The sequence below is a fragment of the Elephantulus edwardii genome, unplaced genomic scaffold, assembly GCF_000299155.1.
Source record: "Elephantulus edwardii isolate Elephantulus edwardi_28Jun2011 unplaced genomic scaffold, EleEdw1.0 scaffold00108, whole genome shotgun sequence".
Lineage (NCBI taxonomy): Eukaryota > Metazoa > Chordata > Mammalia > Macroscelidea > Macroscelididae > Elephantulus > Elephantulus edwardii.
The window spans coordinates 6178480-6199344 of NW_006399858.1; the positions used below are offsets into that span (position 1 = coordinate 6178480).

At 35.4% G+C, this 20865-nt stretch overlaps 1 protein-coding gene across 1 annotated transcript in view; it reads right to left on the reverse strand.

Annotated features, from left to right (window-relative positions):
- Positions 1–20865, reverse strand: part of VPS13A (vacuolar protein sorting 13 homolog A (S. cerevisiae)) — a 289570-nt gene that overhangs the window by 134506 nt on the left and 134199 nt on the right. The window contains 9 exon segments of the mRNA XM_006891989.1: positions 1370–1471; positions 3275–3631; positions 4346–4438; positions 5851–6083; positions 6761–6978; positions 8674–8843; positions 9399–9526; positions 13342–13492; positions 17423–17570. Of these exon segments, the coding sequence (XP_006892051.1) occupies positions 1370–1471; positions 3275–3631; positions 4346–4438; positions 5851–6083; positions 6761–6978; positions 8674–8843; positions 9399–9526; positions 13342–13492; positions 17423–17570 (1600 nt within the window).

Genomic DNA, 20865 nt, shown 5'->3' on the forward strand with positions numbered 1-20865 from the left:
CTGGGAGGAGGGTAGAGAGAATAGTGCAACAATGAATGAGTGGAAGCCCAAAATCTCTGTAAATGTTTATGAAAATTAATAAAATATAATTATAGAAAAAAAAATCCAATTAAATGATATAAAACAATATATTTTTTAAAAAGCAGGGCATGCCAACCCAGTCATTTTTAACAGGCCCTAAACTATTGATTATCTGTCTGTAGGTTGACTGATTTAAGGAGAAATGCTGATTAGTCCACAGTTTACTGTTTTAGAAGCATAATTTCATCCATCTGACGGTCCTGATTCTCATGATAAATAAATTCACAATGTATTTGAAACAGTACTATTCCATCTTCTTCATTAAATAAATGTCACTGGACAATGGAAATGCAGGAAAGACAATAACCTGAAACAATCTGGTAAGGGCATTGTGATACAGGGGGGAAAGTGGGGAGTCTACAGGTGGGTTTGCATCCTAGCTCTTACACTGCCTAGCTACTATTCTCTTCAGAGAGTCATTTAACCTCTCTGGTCTCAACTGATTAAAGGGAGATAAAAATTATACCTTTAGAGGGTTGTTAAAAAATAGTTAAATCAAAGATACAGTGCTGAGGGCAGTATTTCCAACATAAATGCTTAAAGCTGTATGTATTAGATATGCAGGAAATAGCAAGCTTAGCTTTGAAAATTATATTCAGAGTCAAACAGGGATGCACATAAGGCAAAGGTTATTACAAGAAAATGTCATCTTTATTGTGGATAAAGTTAACTCCTGTTTTATTCTTGGGGGATTTGTTTTGTTTTTAATTGAGATTTTAATGAAAGTTTTTAGAGAATTTGGATTTCCATTCATTCATTATTGCACATTTTTCCCCTGTCCAGCTCTCCAGTTCACTTTTCTCTTAGAAAAAAAAATTCTTTTACTGTTGTACAATCCTCCCACGCCCCTCCACTTTACTACACAGCCCTTATTCTGGACTGTTGTCATGCAAACAATACCATTTGACTCAATAATTACACTACTGGGAATACACCTAAAGAAATCAGAACTGTCTCCAAAACAGATATATGCACACCTATGTTTTTGCTGCATTGTTCACCACAGCAAAGAGATGGAAACAACCCAAGTGCCCATCAACAAACAAATGGATAGAGAAGCTGTGGTATATTCATACAATGGAATACTAAGCAGCACTGAAAAACAAAGAATTCATGAAAAATTATACAAAATGGGTGACCCAAAATGGGAGGACATTATACTGAGTCACAGTATAATATATCTTGGTCACAGAAGGATAAAAACTGCCTAATGCCGCTGTTAAAACTCATGTTTTATTGTGTTCAATTTTCAATTTTTTGTATTTACTTTTGGATTTCATATATATACCTTGAATCCAAGATTCCATGGTCGAAAATCCTCAGTCTGATCAATTTCTAAGGGTTCCAGCAATGGCTCCCATACACCAAACATCTCATTGTAATAATGTACCTACAGAGAGAATGTTCATATTTTTAAGTGAGGTATACTGATATTTTCTAAAAATTATCTTCCATGTTTCACACAACCATTTCTAATCATTTATTCTTTCTTCTATATGAAAACGGCCTTATGTATCATTAAATTGCTTTTTATGCATATTTTCTTTAGTCTTGGAGTATTTTTTCTCTTTAGTGTGTTTTAACTCACCTACTTAACGTGACACTCCAAACTCATCATACACAACACAGTCCTCGGGAAACTCTCTTCTATGAATTTTCCCTTAACTTCCAGCTTAGGCTAAACATCAAACACCATGTTCACCTATTAACTGACCTTTCCCCATCTGTCTTTCTCCACAGACTGAAACTCCCTTGAAGGCAACTACTGTATCATCCAATGAATATTTATACAAAGGATTAACATTTCTTGGGATTCCTAGATCAAATCTGCTTCTAAAAAATTTGAAAATGTAGAAAGTAAGCACATTCATTTATAAGTCTATTATATATTACTCTGTATCAGCATGTAAAATTTAATATTAAATATTATAGCAGCTCATAAATGTTCATTTTTATTGTCATGTAGGAGATAGAATGTTGTACTATTTTCAAAAGACATAAAGTTAGTCATCTAAACCAAGATATTCTGGAGGAAGGGAGCTCTGATGACTTAGTGGGTAAGGAGTTGTGCTGCTAACCCAAAGGCAGGCAGTTCAAGTCTGCCTCTACAGGAGAAAGATGGGAAATCTCCTCTTGTGGGATTTACTGATTCTGAAAATCCACTGGAGGATCAGCTATGAGTTGTTTCCAACTTGACAGCACACAACAACAGCAGCTCTGGGGACAATTACATGGGGACAAATTCTAAAGTAAATTAAGTAATTTCAATTCAAACACCTCTCAAAATTATCTAAACTGAAAGACAGGGCAAATGAAAGAAAACTAGCATTAAGAAAGAAGAACAGTGTAAGAAAATGTTAAAAATCTTAGTGGACTTTCTGGATGGTAGGTGATCAAATGGTTGGTACTAGGCCATGATCCTGAAGGTAGGCAGTCCTGTGGAAGAAAGGCTTGACATCTGCTTCCATAAAGAGCACAACCAAGAAAACTCTAGAAAGCTGCCACAATCTGTAATTCATTCTCTTGTCATGAGTGGAAACTGACTAGAGAATGATGAGTTTAAGTTTTTTGGTGTAGTGGATTCTCACCACAGTATAAAGATTTTACAATATATAATATAAAGTATAGCCTTCTAAGTCTTCTATACATATATGTTCAGAAATCCAGTCTATTTTCTTTTAATAGAAAATGTGATAAATTCTAATTCTCCAAAAGTCTTAACTGAACGCATTGGCTATTAATAAACCACCTAAATGTTGACAGCATCCATTGGAATATAAACTTAATGAGAATATATATTCTAACAGAAGTGCTACAAAAGTAAAAACAACCATACTACTACTATCTTTTGTTGTTAGTCAATTCCAAACCCTGGTGAGGCCAAGCATGCACCGACTTGCTCGAGAAGCAGATTTTTTTGTGAAAAAAATCGAGAAGCAGTGTTTGTCTCTTAAGGCATCTTATAGCAAGTGAGAATTCTACTTACAATTTAAAGTTTATATATGCATATATAAAATGTGTGTAAATATATATATAATGATTCAAACAAATGAAAATTTATAAATTTTTTCCAAAAGACTTTTCTATTTGCAAAAAGTTTAAGTATCTAACATTCCCAAAACAAGCCATCTGCATCACTATTTTTTGAAAAAAAAATAAAAAAAAAAAATGAAGAGATACTATATATGCTTACTTCTAGCTCAAGTTGACAATGAAGATTTATCAGGGAACTCCAGTTTTTGCCTTCCCCTGAAAAACTTGACTTTGCTAAAAGCATAGGCACTGTTCTATGACCAATTCCAGCTTCAAGAACTATAAAAATAGAATCAATGTTAATTTTTATCATCTCGCCTTTGAGTACCAATTCAGTTGTGGGAGCTATGTGTTCATTCTCATTTGGTTCTTCGAGGAACCACATTTTCAAATTCTTTGTATCCTTCATTTCCCACAACTGTGCTGCAGAAACAGTAGCTTCTTTTGGAACATCTTCCTTAGTTGTAGAAAGTGCTGCAGTTATGGTAATCAAGGTGTTTATGATAACTGGTGAAACCTATAGGGAAGAAATGAAACCAGTAAAAAACTTAAAGTCACTCTGAAGGATAGTAAGAAAATATTAAATATATTTACTAAAAGTTCATGAGAAATTACCACAAATTTTAATCTGTAAAATATATTCTTCCAGATATTAAAGTAATCAAGTATAATTTCAACTACACTACAGGAATGTTAGACACTGAGAAGAGCTGTCAAATATAAATAATTAATTGTAACATTAATTGGAGTGGCATCCACTTCAGAGACACAACATGTCTCTGATAAATGACAATAGCTATAGAAAGGCTTCAGGCTTTTTGTTCATAGGGTTGCTATGAGTTGTGCTCATGCTCGACTCAACAGCAATCAAAAACAATTCTAAAATTGTTTGAATTTATTTAACACTATCTCTGTGTTGTTGCTGTTCTTAGGCAAGAGGTAAGGGGAGAGAAGCTCAAGGCTGAGTGTCCTCTCAGCCTGCATTCCTCAAAGATTTATTTCAGAAGCTTTACAAGTGGAAAAACATGTTGACTAGAGTCACAAGGTAAGATGTTGCTTACTGTTTCTTATCTTATTTGCTGACTCTTCTTGCTTATAAGACCATATCGATCTTTTAAAATCTTTATTTATTTTGCTTATTTAACAATGAAAAGGCTTGCTATGATAAATTGCTTTAGTTTTACTAAGAATAAGAAAACTGAAAAAGCTGGGTTATTGTAGTTTAACTGACCTTTATTGTCAGAGATTTTACTGATATATCAATCACTTGTGGTTCTGTACCTATCTGAGTAGTTTGATAAAACAAGTCACAAGGCTGCAAAACCTGTAATATAGAGAAAAAAAACCCAGTATTATTAAATAAACATCATTCTTAAAATATTTGTATGTAAGTATTTTTTCCAGTAATGGTCAACTATGCTAAAGAAGTTACTAACGTAACAGCAGATGTCCTAAAAGTGAAACAATTACATACTTGTTCTCTAGATCCATTATTTACAATACATAAACCATTTTAACAACACTATTAGGAAAAGCATTATATAGCAAAGGATACAACATCAGTTTTCAATATGAGTAATATAAAAGTTGCATTGTTTATTGTTGAAGCAGGAATGGCATCCACTTACTAAACAAGATACCTCTGGAAACTCTATGAACTTTGATAAATGTCAACAGTTTAGAGGGGCTTCAGACCTCTTGTTCACAGGTCACTATGAGTCGTGCTAGACTCAAAGGCAATCAACAACAACATTGCTTATTATTTTACCTTTTTAGCAATTAATAAAATTTAATTACAGTATTTCTTCTATTTCAAAAGCCTAAGAGATTACTAGAGAGTACAACACAAGCAGCAAGTAGCTCAAAAGTAAATTACCAACAGTACAAATATGTCATGCTGAGAGAAAAAACCCACACAAATCCATAGCAACATTACCCAGTTAAGAGAATAAAAGTAATGATACTAAAACAACTAGTAAACTTATGGTAGAAAGCCTTACAGGCTATGGAAAAGTGTGAGACCGACAGCAAAAAAGAGACCGAGGAGGTCTTGAGTGGAAACGTTAAGTTGAAACCAACCTCTTAACGAGACTAAACATAGAGATACATAAGATATAAAACAAAGAACAACGGAGAGCATGAAGATGAGCTTCAAAGCGTATGTAATCATAATCTAGATTGTTGTTGTTATGTGCCGTCGAGTCGCTTGCGACTCAGGGTTTTTTAAAATTTTAAACTGTTTTGTATTAAAAATTCATATACATTTTGTTTTGTTTGTAAACACTGTTTCATACATCCATCTATTCACACTGTTTCATACTCTCATTCCCATAAGGTGTGTTTTATAAAATTATCATTAATTCATGCCCACCATTATCCCATCTTTTCTAGTCTCCATTGGTTTTAAAAGTAGAAAAAAGGTATTATATAAAGAAAGGTTAGAAAGTATGTGAGCTGTTTTAATTTCCTAAAGTTAGTAGAGTGAGCTATGGTGGCAGGTATAGTCTGCAGGCAACTGTGCTGCCAAACCAAAGGTTGTATCTCTCTTACAGTTTGAAGACAGGCTCTTATGCAATCCTCTTATGAAATTTACAGTCTCTGAAAACTCACTACTAGAAAGTCAGCTATGAGTCAGCTCCAGCTCTACAGCAATCAGAATGTGACAAAGTGGTAGGTATGCTCTCAAAGCTAAAAAAAAAAAGGTATCATTAAGCAAATAATGGAAACTAAACTCACAGTAGTGATGTTCCCTTTTCTCTTGTCAAGAAGAAATGGGCATGCTCTCACTTGGAGATCTTTAATAGCAGCAGTCATCTTATTGTTTTCAAGGTCACCTTTCCAACAAACTTCACACTGTGTCGTAAGTACTAAGGCCGGGGCATCATTTCTTGTCATGTCAGCCACAAACACAATTTCAGGATTTTTAATTAGCATGTTAATTTCCCATTTCCCTGATTCTTCTACAGGAACTAATATGTAAATGAAAATAATGTTTTAAAATACAAATAATTATCTGCTGATCATTGCTTATAAATAATTAAAAACATGAGAAAATGTATTCACACTAAGCAAAGTAAAAGCTTTTTTTTTTTAGTAAAAGAATTCTAAAGTCCAAAGTAGATCAGTTGAAACTCTTTTAATAAAGATCTGAAGACTCTCTAGCTAAACAGTGTAGGAAAAATAGCTGCACTATTTAAAGACAATATAATCCAGTTTCTAGCTTTGCACTTTATTTTCTTCTGTACCATAAGAAATGACATTAAGTAAAAAGAGTATTAGGTATGTTAACACAAAAATACAAGAAAAATTAAATGAGGATTTTAAATGAAGATGCTATTTTGGATTATGAAACTAATAAGGATAGTGTCATCATTTTCTATTTGTGTTCTTTCACCAAAAAATTCACTCAAATTACTGCCTGCAGAATGATACAATTAATCATTTTCATGTAGATCTCATTATTTTTTAACTCAACAAATATTCAAATGTTTAAAAAAACAGCACATCTCAGAAAACCTTTAGCTTTTTATTTAACTATAAAAATAAGTCTTTTTATTTCACAATGTACTTGTCCTAATCACCAAAAGGCTCAGGAAAGCAAGCAATAATCTAGAGCCTGAATGGTAATAAACAGTAACTAACTCACTCTGCTCCTTAGAAGACTGAGCTTGAATACTCTTTTCTACAGCACTGCCTGTGCTGTAGGCCTCCAAAAAGACATTGAAAACTGTCATTAAAAACTCCACACTTGCACAAATGTACATTTCTTGAAGAACAACATCTGTCACCCAACCATCTCTGACACGCTTGTATCGGACATCCATCATGTCTTTTTTGTCAAACCCAACTGTTAGTCCTATCATTCTGAAAAACAAAGAAACAATTCTTACGTGAGTCACTTAACCAAACACAAATAACTGTTAATGAGAACAGCAAATAATTTTATAAAGTGCTCTAAATAAGGGACTGATAAATCTATAATCTTCAAGAGAATGACAGTTTCATAAATCAGAAAGAATCTTTAAGAAATTATCAGATTTTTTAAATGCATGCATTTTTCTTTTACTTTGTTGACATTTTTATTAAAATTTGCATGAGCAAACAACAAGTTATATCAGAGAATGAAAACATTGTCAAATAAATTTTAAAGGGGCTCCAATCTCTCACATCCTCTCCAACATATATTGTTTGCTGTCTTGTTAAACTTTGCCAGTGTTATTGGAGTGAGGTGGTATTCCAATGCAGTTTTGATTTGCATCCCTCTTACTGCCAGTGATTTTCAGTATTTCTTCATGTATCTGTTGGTCACCTGAATGTCTTCTTCTACGAAGTCTTTTGCCCATTTTTGTTTTTTTGTGGAGGCCCTGTGGTATTCTGTAAACTTTCTGTATGAGACCCTTAGCTGTAATGGTATTGCCTGTGATGATATCACCAAATGTTTTTCTCAGTCAGTAGGTTTTCTTTTCAACCTACTAGAAAAAGTTTTTGATAAGCACAAGGATAACCACTTTGAAGGCAGTTTGGTAATACCTCAAAAAGCTGAATATAGAAATTCTACATGATCCACCACTGTTAGAATATATCCTGAGGAAAACAGAACTAAGATACAGAGAGATTTATACAAAGATGTTCATAGCAGCATTATTCACAACAGCAAGAACAGAGAAATAGCTTAAATGTCCATTCACAAACAAGAATAGGTTGAGAATTTGTGGTATACATAATGGACTACTATGCAGCATTCAGGACCGAACAATTCTGAAAAATGCTATATAACATAGGTGAGGCTAGTCAACATTAAGCTGTGTGAACTCAGTCTCATAAGGACAAATACTGCATAAGACTTGTTAGGTGCCACTGAGTTCAGTAGAACTCAATGAACAACACTATGAACAACAGATCTGAATTCTGTTCTATCCTGCAGCATCCTCACATGTCCTGACACGCAAGAGCTCATTACAGCAGTCACCGTGTCAATCCACCTGGTTGAGAGTCTTTCCCTCCTTCACCAACCCTCTACCTTTGCTAGTGTCATGTCCTTACCCTTACTATCTTCTTAATTGTAAACCAAGCAGTGTTTCCCTACTCTGTGTGCACACAACAGCCTCCTGATCAAGATATAGGTTCCACATGAGCAAAATTAAGTGCTTGATAATAGTAACTGCATCATCAAGTCAAAAGTACACATCTTTGGCAATCAGAATACAGTGGGGGCTCTTTGGAAGAACAATGGGCAATCTCCTCCTATAACAATTAACAGCTTTGGAAACCAATGGAGGGTCCCCAGGGAGTTGGAACGGACTCGATGGCAGTGAATTATACAAAGCTTTAATTATACAAAGCATTTCTATATATTCAACTAATCTATGTACCATCCAGAAAGGAAAGCCAGAATGGAACCAAGTAATTTTAAATGCTAAGTGCCATTGCTCTGCTGAATTGAAGCGTGAAAAATCTAGAAATGTAACCAGAAAATTAAAATGAAATACACAGGTAAATGCTGTAAAGTAAAACAACAAATTCTCAAATAAAACCTAGGAATACTATTCTAATACATACCTAGGAGTTGCTTTCTTGACATGAGGCCTTTTATCATCCAAAATACAGTTTTTTAGTGAGAAAGAAGAAAATACAGAATCATCTGTACACATTTTTAAAGTGCTTATAATATTCTCCAACCTAAATTCAGCAAGTTGCAGAGAAGAATCACGAACATCTGTAAAGGAAGTCTATGCAAAAGGAAATCAACACAAAAATTTAATAAAACGTAGGTCCACATATCTTAAGCTATAAACTTCTATATAGTCTTTGCTTATATTATATAAAACATTACAATTCTTCCTCTTCAAATGGTTAACTAATAAAAGGTCTCCCAAAAACGAACTTTAAACTTAAAACAATCTCTATTTCAAGTCACTTAGCAGCATGACAGTAACTCATTTGAACAGGGAATGAATAAAATTTCTAACTCGTTTAAAGTAGAAAGGTCATGTGGTTTAGACAAAGAGTTGCTAACTCTACAGTGGCACCTTTCTCATGTCCCAGTGACTCCACTGGAGAAAGGCAATCTCCTTCCTTCCAGGCAATTTACAACTTCTAAAACCTGAAGGAGGGTCAGCCATGAGTGGGTTCTAATTCAACAGTAGGGTTTGAGCTTTTAAAGTAGAAAGCCTAACCATTTTTAGAGGAACAAACTCCAAACTACACATGTGGTTTTAATATCTTGGTAAACATTTCCTACAAAAGTATCTTCAAGTGAAAACATATCTTCTTCATCAACTTACCTGTTCAGGCCCCGGACTATATAATACCATGGTGAGATAGTCTGTCCGAAAACTCATATTTATCGTTGTCTTAACTTGTGAGGCATGTGAATGTATTTCTACCACAGCAGCTGTCACCACAGTTTTTCCTTGAAAAAAGTGAAATTTGCTGAATTAAAAAAAAAATTTAATAAAAGAGTACACATTAAATTAACTTCAAAGAGATTTATCAGTTAAAGATATAGCACAAAATTAATCCATAAAATTATAATTCTTTTAAAATTTAGATGCTGAACACTTATTTAGTCTGCTTTACATCATAACCTGAGAATATTAATCAAACACTTGATCTGTCAATTCCTCTTGGTCCTTCCATTTCAGCTTGACAATATTATTTTTGGCTACTGTTAGTCTGAGCACTTAAGATTTAGAAATCAGTCTTCAACTTGTAAAATAAAATCTGATTGGTAGAGCCCTCCTAAATTGCCAGGGCCAAAGGAACTCCCCCTGCCCCTACCCCCTTGTTGTTGGTCAGCAGGTCTCCTTTTGCTGATTGAGTCTTTCTCCTTTTATCTCCTGCGAGTAAAACACTATGACTGAAGCAAGACAGTGACTTCTGGTCATGCTACATTAATCTTATTTCAATAACAAAAATATCATAAATCTAATCTTCATTAAGATAACCAATAATACACATGATAAGGAGGATAATTACATATAACAAAATGGAGTCCAGACACAAAAATTATAACCAAGATGACACATAACTCCAGTCATTTGAGGTTCTATAAACCATATACACAAAGTCTCCAATCAATCTGTGAGGGTCACAAAAATTGTGCCTAGAAGGGTCATAATAAGTAATTCATTATATTACATCAAAATCTATGTTTGAATTTGCTTATTTTTACCTTTTCAAATGTCTTTTCTTATCTGAAATATCACCTACCCATTACATTCGGGGTTTTACTTGTTCTTCCTTTTCAAGCAGAGATTTAATCTTTGATTTTAAATACTTTTTCTTTTCTAATAAACTTTTAAGTCATAAGGTTGTAAATTTCTATATATGTGTTCTTTTCCTCTAGGTTTTCATATTTGATAGAGTATAGTTTTACATGTTCATTTCAGATAACAGATGTTGCCCTGGATGTGCTCACCAAGTTGTGCCAAGAAATCTGGAGAACAACCACTTGGCCAACTGACTGGAAGAGATCTATATTTGTTCCCATTCCAAAGAAAGGTGACCCAACTGAGTGTGGAAACTACAGAACAGTGTCATTGATTTCACATGCAAGCAAGATTCTGCTGAAGATCATCCAAAAACGATTAGAACAGCACATCAGCAGAGAACTGCCGGAAGTCCAGGCTGGGTTTAGAAGGGGTCGTGGTACTAGGGATATTGTTGCTGATGTTAGATGGATCTTGGCTGAAAGCAGAGAATACCAGAAGAATGTCTATCTGTGTTTCATTGACTATGCAAAGGCATTTGACTGTGTGGATGGATCATAACAAACTGTGGCTGACTCTGAGAAGAGTGGGAATCCCAGAACATTTAATTGTGCTAATGCGAAACCTATACTTGGACCAAGAGGCAGTAGTCAGAACAGAGTAGGGTAACACTGCATGGTTCAAAATAGGGAAGGGTGTACGCCAGGGATGCATCCTGTCTCCATACCTTTTCAACATGTATGCAGAGCAGATTATCCGAGAGGGTGGGCTCTATGAGGAGAATTGTGGCATCAGGATTGGTGGAAGGTCTATTAACAATCTCCGTTATGCAGATGACACAACCCTACTTGCTGAAACTGAGGAGGACCTCATGCACTTGCTGCGAAGGGTCAAGGACTGCAGCCTTCAGTATGGACTAAGGCTCAATGTCAAGAAGACAAAGATTCTCGCCACTGGACCAACTGGCAGCATCAGGATGGATGACGAAGAGATTGAGAGTGTTCACAGCTTCAGTTTGCTCGGCTCCACAGTCAACACTCTTGGCACCAGCAGTCAGGAAATCAAAAAGCTTATCGCGATGGGAAAGTCTGCTGTTAGGGACCTCTCTAAGGCACTCAGGAGCAACAGTGTCTCTCTGGAGACTAAGGTGCGCCTGATACAGGCCACGGTATTTGCAATCGCTTGTTATGCATCAGAGAGTTGGACAATGACTAGGGAGGACAGAAGGAGAGTGGATGCTTTTGAGCTGTGGTGCTGGAGAAGGGTACTGAATGTACCCTGGACTGCCAGGAAAACAAACAGATTCATCTTGGAGAGGATTAAACCAAGCTACTCCTTGGAGGCAAGGATTCTGGGGCTTCGTCTGACATAACTTTGGACATGTTGCCAGGAGGGACGGGTCCTTGGAGAGGGACATCATGCTTGGGAGGGTTGAGGGACAACACAGGAGGGGAAGACCCTCTATGAGATGGATTGATTCGGTGACTGGGGTAATCGGGATGGGTGTGTCAGAGGCGGTGCGGTTGGCGCAGGATAGAGCAGGGTTTAGGGCTGTTGTGCATAGGGTCGCTATGAGTCGGAAACGACTCGACGGCACATAACAACAACAACAACAACATAGTTTTACATAGAGTTTCATTATTATTCTTTTTATTTCAGTTGGTTCTATAGGGATGCTGCTCCTCTCATATCCTACTTTGATTATTTGTGTCTTATCTTTTTCTGGTTAGACTTCCCCAGTGATTCTTTGGAAGAACCAACTCTTGCTACCATTGATAGATTCTACTGTTTGTCTGTTTTCTATTGCATTTGTTCTACTTCAATTTTTATTATTTTTAAACAGCTTTCACTCTTTCTTCCCCTTTTGATGTGTTTTCTTATTACTATGTATTGACTTCTAAGTACTGCTTTTGCTGTATCCCAAAAGTTTTGGTAAGTTGTATTTTCACTCCCATCTGTTTCAAGCAACTTTTTTCTCTCTTCTGTTATCCACTCGTACTCAAGGATTTTGTTGAGCTTCCAGGTTCCTTCCTTTTCCTCCTTTACCCTCCTGTTGTTGGTTTTTAATTTTATATCATTGTAGTCTGAAAAAAAATGTTTCATAATATTTCATTGTTTTTTAATTTACTGAGGCTTGCTTTGTGATTTAAAATATGATCTATTCAGAAGGATGTTGTGTGCATTTGTTGTTGAGTCTTCCTCCAAATAAATGGGGAAATTTATGTTCTTCTATGTTCTCATTTCTTTTTCCTAAAATAACTTACTATTCTGGAAATGGGCTTTCTGAAGTGAAGACTATTCACTCTTAAACTTTGTTACATTTTCCATTTCTACTGTTCTGGACTTTTTCCATGTCCTAGGAGATTATATTAATCTTTTATTCCTACTGAGTTCTAATTTTAATTGTATACTAAACTGAGAGATTTGATTGTTTTAAGTCTTGGCAGATGGGGGCCAATTTTGTTTTCCAATAATTCTATTCTATTTTCAGATCCTTTTTCTTTTTGGAGGGAGTAGGGAAAGCAGGCAAGGTTGAATTTTCATATTATCTTCTGAGAATATGAACTACAGCTTTTATAATTTGAATTCTCTTTCAGTCTCTCAGGGTCTTCCTATTTCTTCAGAAAATATTGTTCTTTTTTGTTTTATTTCTTTCTCTCTTGGAAGGTTCTTCTCATCAATGAACTGACCCATAGCTGACTCTCTACCTGGTTTTCAGAGGCAGTAAACTGAGTTAATAGTCCATGTTTCTCCTAAAGAACAGCTGATGAATTCAAATCACACACATCTGCTTTGGCAGCACAATAAATACTAAGGCATTTTGTTACAATAGGACAATGAACTTCAAAGGTAAAATATTCAAAGAATGACAAAAACAATTCAGAGATGCTTAAATACAATCTTCTCATTATATATGTATATATGGAAGAAAAGGTCGATGGAATGAAGAGATAAAAGAAAGGAGGGGAAAATAAGAAAAAAAGAGAGAAAATGTAAGTTAAGTTTAAGATCATACCTCCTGAATGGTCTGAAGCATTAGTAACTCCATTAGTAGCAATACATTGGTCTTTTGTCACAGCAGGTGAGGAATAGTCACCTTCTTCATACCACAGATTGCCGTGTAATGTTTTGAAAATAGTTGTTATATCTTCTTGACTAAGGATAAACTGTGAAAAAGTAATTTTAAGACTGCTAATTCATAGTTAAAATTCCCGTATGAGAAAAATGAAAAGGTTGTGTCATTTTATTCTCTACAAACCTCATTTGTTTATTAAATTTTCTACTCATTTAATATGTATCTTTTTAAAATGACCATAACATCCTAGTACCTTGTAAATTCTGCAAATACTATAGCAAAGCCATGAATAATTTGAGTGTTCCCATTAATATAGTTATTTCAAACCTTTAAAATAAAGCGACATTAAGTAGCTGTCAAACTATATTTTTTTAGTTACTATGCACTTGAATTTAAAAATATATTGCTATGTTCATGGCAATCTATCTAGTTATAACTAATATAGTCTATCTGCATAATGAGAAATAGTTCACAATATGTTTTATTTAAATTTCATAAAAGTCCTGACTATAAAGAATCTAATTTTGACAATGACTAAGGATGACAGAAGAGTTGATGCCTTTGAGCTGTGGTGCTGGAGAAGAGTACTGAATATATCATGGACTACAACTAAGAGAACAAACAAGTTTGTGCTGGAGAGGGTGAAATCAGGCTGCTCTTTGGAGGCAAGGATTCTAAAGCTCTGACATACTATGGGCATGCCACCAGGAGGGACCAGTCCTTGGAGAGAGACATAATGCTTGGGAGGGTGGAGGGACAGTGCAAGAAAGACCCTCAATGAGACTAAGGTAGTGTGTCAGAGAAGATAAGATTAGCTCAGGATAGAGCAGGATTCAGAGCTGTTGTTTACAGGGTCACTCTGAGTGGTAGCTAACTTGACACCACACAACAACAATTCTGACTTTATAAAATAAAAATCTCAAGCTTAACTGGTTAAGTAACATGGTCTAACTAAAGAACTCAAAGAACAAACTTCAAATCCATCCATGTGTTGTTGATTCAGTAGAAAAATCAATAACACAAAGCCTGTCTTCATAACAATTATATAAAGCAGACCTACTAGTTTTACATATATATTTAATTAAGGTATACAGTTGTCATTTTTTTCCCCAAATAATTACTTACATTATAATTGTCATTCCCCAAAAAGGTAATTTAAATGACACAAAATTTAACTTTTATTTGTATCAAGCTACCTGTGATTAGATTTCAAAAGAAATCTAGCCTCTTAAAGTTAAATGTATGTGTATCTTACTCATATTTTTTACGTTTTTTGGGTTAGATCTGTTGACACTTTTCCAACCCAGCCCTGTACATATTCTCTTAGACATTAAAATCTGGAGATTTTCAGTTGATGTTAGCACATTTTAAGTTTTCAATTTACTTAGAAGTTGGAAATTTCCAAAATTACTATTTTCCCTGAAGGGTGGAAGGTCAGTGAAAGGAGAGGATGACACTCAACCAGGTGGACTGACACAGTGACTGATGGAATAGGCTTTTGTGTGTCAGGAAGTGTGAGGATGGTGCAGGATAGAACAGGGTTCAGATCTTTTGTTCACAGGGTTGCTATGAGTTGTGCTTGACTCAATGCCACCTAACAACAATATAATTTTTGTAGGTAGAAACAGAAAGGGAAACTGGGCTGAGGGATGTGAGAGGAGATTTGCTGATTTTTTGGTTTCCTAAAGAAAACTCTCAGACATAGCACATGTTGCTATCACTCAATAAACTGTGTAATGCTATCTGACAATCCAGCCCAGACATTCTTCGAACTTGCAAAGAGTATCATTAGAGATCTATGACCAATGTTCACCTACAGGGAAGTAAAACTATCCTTAAGGTGCTGACCCGCTTGCCATTTTTATCTTCGATCTCTTCACCTTCCAGGAGCCTCTCTTCCTTTACATACTGTCTTTCTGGCTAATTTTTATTCCCAATGTTTTTAATACCATAAAATTGCTGAGACCCTGGTTGTATAATGCATAACATGTTTGGCTGCTAACTGAAAGTTCAGTTCTACAATTCCATCATACTTATAACTGGAGAAGACAGGCCATCTTCTCTCCTCAGATTTATGGCCTTGGGAACACAATGGAGGGTCAGAATCAACTGGACAACCATGGGTATATGCTGATGACTCTTAAATTCCTATAGACAGCCTTGTTCTAGCTTGCTGTGTATCGCTGAGTCAGAACAAATTCATTGCTGACCTTCCAGTAGGTTTTCAGAAGCAGTAAGTCACAAGAGAGATTGCCCATCATCTGTGGAGCAGCTAGTGGATTCAAACTGCATACTTCAGGGTTGGCAGTGCAATTCCTTACCACTAAACATCCAGCTGTCCCAGCTTTATCTACTGAGTTCTATATAAACAGACAACTGAGGACTTAAATTATGTCTAACAGACATTTGAAATAAAACTAATTTAAATTCAAAACTAATTTTCCAACCTTGAAAATCTACTTCTTTCTAGGCCTTTTTTGTATCTTTGTGAATGATGAGATTCAAAACCACCACAGTCAATTTTCACTGTTTCCTTTTTTCACCTTCCCAACTCAGTTGCATATCCTGTTAATTTCTAAATTATATTCTTAATATGCCCATCTCTCTTGCCATAGCTCTATTCTAAACCACTCCTGTCTTTTATCTGCTCTAATGAAATGTCTTTCTAATTATCTTGTTGTTAGATGTTACTGAGTTGACCACGATCTATCGCAACTCTACAAATGGAAATCTTCCCTGATCTTGCACATCCACAAGCCCATCCCTGAAGTCACTATCTCAGTCCATATTCTTGAGGGCTGTCCTCTCCTTTGCTGACCCTCACCTTTTCTAAGAAAGATGCCCCTTGTAAAGACTGGCCCTCCTGATAATATACCCAAAATTATGTGAAATAAAGTCTCACAATCTTTGCTTCTTAGAAGATTCTGGCTTCACTCTTTCTAAGATAAATTTGTTTGTTCTTTCTCAAACTGAAGTATGATTCTTTTTTAAAACCTAAAAAGGTCTAATAAATTCTACAGAAAACCCTATTTAATACAGTTCCGTTCAAAAATATACAAAGTTGCTATAAGTCAGAATGAATTAGAAGGCAACCAATTTTTCCTCAGTTTCAAAGTGCTGTTGTTGATTGCCTTCAAGTTGAGCACAACTCATAGTGACCCTATGAACTAAAGGCCTGTAGCCTTTTTATAACTATCAATATTTCAACCTCATTCCCTTATCCTGTTTTATCACAATACTCTATATGTAACTTCCCTAGGATTCATCACTATTTATAAATATTTTAATTATGGCTCTGCTTACTTATTTAAGGAGTCCTGGTACTTTAGTGGATTATGCACTTATAAGCTAATACAAAGAGAAGTAGTTGAAATCCACCAGCTGCTTTGCAGGACAAAGATGAGAATCTGCTGCCATCAAGATTTACAGACTCACAGACAAAAATTTAAGTTCTACTCTGTCCTGCAGGGTTGTTCAATAGTTGGAATCAGTCAAATTCAGTGAATTTTTATTTGGTTTTAGCTCTGGTGACCTAATGGGTAGGTCAATCCAAAGACAAGCAGCTCAAATTAACTAGCTGCTTTTGGGGGGTGGGGGGGGGGGGAAGAAGAATGATCTCCTCTAGTGGGATTTGCAGTCTCTGAAAACCTGCTGGAGGGTCAATTATGCCTGAGTTGACCTGATGATCCGAGTTCCTTTAATGTCTGTTTTACCAGCCTTCCCACCCTACCAGTCCTACCACCAATACCAGTAACTTCTACACTAGACTAGTGAGCTCCATTACACCCCAGTTCCTCTGCCACTGTAGTTCAAGTATCTAGCACACAGCTTAACACATAGCAACTAGTTTGTTGAACAAATAAATTAATAAAATGGAGAACTTTAAAATTAATTCTAGGTTAGTAGTACTTCTAATTCTGACCAAGGTTATTAATAAACAACTTCTTCCTACAAAATGTCTTACGTTCCACGTGAAATTTTCAATATCAAGACAAAAAATGATAAGCATCCAGAAAGTTACCTCCATGGGTTTGAGATGAGCATTTATATTAAAACCAGGAACTTCCTGGTACCATTCCCAGGATAAATTTTGCTCAACAATCACCTCCAGATTTAATGGCAACAGTATATCCAGTTCGTCTCTGTATTCATCCTTAATATATTGAGACCTTTAGTTTAAAACAAAATTGTTTTTATTTGTTTCATAGAGACTGGCAGTGAGAAAAAAGGATTAACTTAAACTTAGCATTTTATAACAAAAATAGTAAACTTCTATAATCATGCATGTGTGAGTGTGTAAAAGAGGGGAGGGGAGAGAGAGAAAAAGAGCATGTCAGGCTATGTCCAGAAGGATGATAATAGGTGACTTTCTCCGAGCTGTGTTCCATATAATAGGCTAATTTTTAAAATAAAATTTAGCAATATATTAATACTGAAAAATTACATAATTAAACTTATAAAGTTATAATGTGAGAATTACCAAATCTATATTATATATTAAATCTGTATATAATCTAATATCATCAAATACATTTTAACTTACTGAGATATATATATAACAGAAAAGGACATCATCTTAACTTTATAAAAAACATATAGTTGAATCATAAAATATTTCCAATTTTGTGGATCAAAACAATTATAGATAATGTCATATTAAATTAATATATACTTGCATTCCTAAGAACTTAAAAAGATAAAACTGACTCTTCAGAAATGAATAAAGGAGTAATAAGCCACTGGATACAATCACAAAAGCTCTTTATTAAACCTTAATTTGACATTCTCCACAGCAGAAGACACATTTTAATTGACAGTCAATTAATAAACTTTGATACAAAGCCATCTTTGATTTTAGAAGTCATTTGCTCAAAAGAAATGTAGAGTCAACGGGGATATCAATGGAGGATTCATATCGCCCAATTTTATAAATTAACAATACAGTGACACCTTACTAGCACAAGACCCCATACTTACTATCAATACTTAATGGTAACAAGAAATTTAAAAGCCCTAAGAATTGAACAAGGTGATACTTTGAAATTATTCAAATTCAAGAAAGGACTGAATCCCTTCTCCATGTCTATCCATTCTGTATGATGAACAAATTTATGAAGCTAGAATACTTGAAGAATGTGGCATCAGGATTGGAGGAAAATTCCTCAAAAATCTATTTTATGCAGATAGCACAGCTCTGCTTGCAGAAAGTAAAGACTTAACACAGAGATAAAAATCCTCATAAATGGGCATATCAGGATACATGGAGAAAACAGTGAAGTTGTCAATGATTTCATTTTACTTGGGTCCATCAATACCAATGGTAGCAACAACAAAAAAAAATCCAAAGGTGTGTCACTCTGGGAAAATGTGCTGTCAAGGGCCTCTTTAACTTGGTAAAGAACAAGGAAGTAAGTTTAAAGACAATAGTGCACTTTCCTCAAGTCATGGGATTTCCACTTGCTTCCTATGCAAGGGAAAGATGGACGATGCATAAGGAAGACCAGAGAAAAAGTGATACCCTGAACTGTGGTGTTGGCAAAGAATACTGAATGTACCATAGAAAGACTGCCTGAAGAACAAGCAAATCTGTCTTGCAGGAAGTGAAACAACAGGGTTTCTTATGGACAAGGACAATCAAACTTTGTCTCACATACTTTGTTCATGTTGTCAAGAGGTGCACCAATCCTTAGTAAAACACATCATCCAGGGAAAAGTAAACAGCAACAAAGAGGAAGACCCTTAAAGGGATGGTATGGACTAACAGTGACGATGACAAAGGCTTGAGCATGGCAGGGTTCGAGGATGAAGGCTAAAACAATGTTCAGGGCCATTGTTCAGAGAGTCACTATGCATTGGAGACAACTCAATAGCACCTTAACAGCTACAAGTAACGTACACTGCAAAAATTCAACATAAGGGCTATGAATGCCATTCTATTAAAATGAAATAAAAGCAGAACGAGTGGATGTGACTTAGCTTACACAACACTGACAGAAAGCATCTCCCAACTCTCCAATGCCCACCAATAACAATCACAAAATTCCCCAGAACAATCTGTCATCTATTTATTCTTCCATATGAACTTTGCAATAATTTTAGCTGACCTAAGAAAAAAACTAGTTGTAATTTTTATTAATGGAACTGCATTAACTATTGAGTAAATAATAACTTGACATCTTTATAATATTAAGTCTAGGAAAATACTCTACATTAATTTCAAGCTTTATTTCTGAGCTTTGGTTAATTTTACAGCTTTGCTCCTGGAAACACTCAATTTTTTTTGTAGCTGCATTTAAGAGCTCTACAGGAAAAGTTGTTTAGCATAAAACAGCAACAATATAGTCAATTTGGGCTCACAATCAGCCTACTGGCCTGAGGAGAAATGCCTTATAGGATTTCCAAAACTCTAATGGTTACTGAGGGGAGCTCGAATGGCCTACGCCAAAGGGAACTGCACTGCTAATCCAAAACCCACACTTTCTCATGGTTCAAATCTACCAGTATCTCAGAGGGGAAAAAAAGCAACTTACCCCATCTTTTCCTCCACGGAGTGGTTATGGGGTTCAAACTGCCAACCTTCTATAGCAGAGTTCTTTAAACAATGCATTTCTATGATTTTGATATTTGCACTACTAATATGAAATAAACTTCCTTGTCTTTATGTGCATTTTGAGAAGTTGTAGGCAGAATGTTTTTATTGTTTCAAAAATATATCTTAAGCATCACAGCACAAGACATATGAGTTAGGCCAATGTTATGTTTATAAAGTGAATAAATGAAATTCTCCCATTTTTCCTACAACCTCATAATATATATAGAACTACCCAAAAAAATCACAAATTATTTTAAACAACAAATTTTGTCATTTTCCTAAGTTGCTGTTGTTATGTGCCATTGAGTCACCTGCTACTCATAGCAATTGTATGAACATTATCTCTGAACCATGCCCTATCAATAGCCAATCTCATTGGTTCCAACAGACCTAATCCTGTTTCTTCAGTCACTGTGTCTAGTTCATCTCATCTTAGGTATTCCTCTCCTGCATTGTTCCACCATCCTTTTAAGCATGAGGTCCTTTTAAGATGATGTCCATCCTTTTAAGCATGAGGTCCTTTTAAGATGATGTCCAAGGACATCATCTCCTGGCCATTTGCCAAAGTATGTAGGATGGAGCTTCAAAATCCTTGCCTCCAGGGAGCAGCCTGGTTTCACCTTCTCCAGGACAGACCTGTCTGTTCTTCTGGCAGTCCACGTTATATTCAATAATCTTGTCCAGCACCACAACTCAGAGGCATCAATCCTTCTATCATCTTTAGTTACTATCTAGCTCTCAGATGCATAGCAAGTAATTACAAAGACCACAGCCTGGATCAGGTGCGCCTTAGTCTCCAGACTGACATCACTGCTCTTCAGTACTCTAGAGAGGTCCTTGATAATAGACTTTTTTTAAGGCTTTATTTTAAT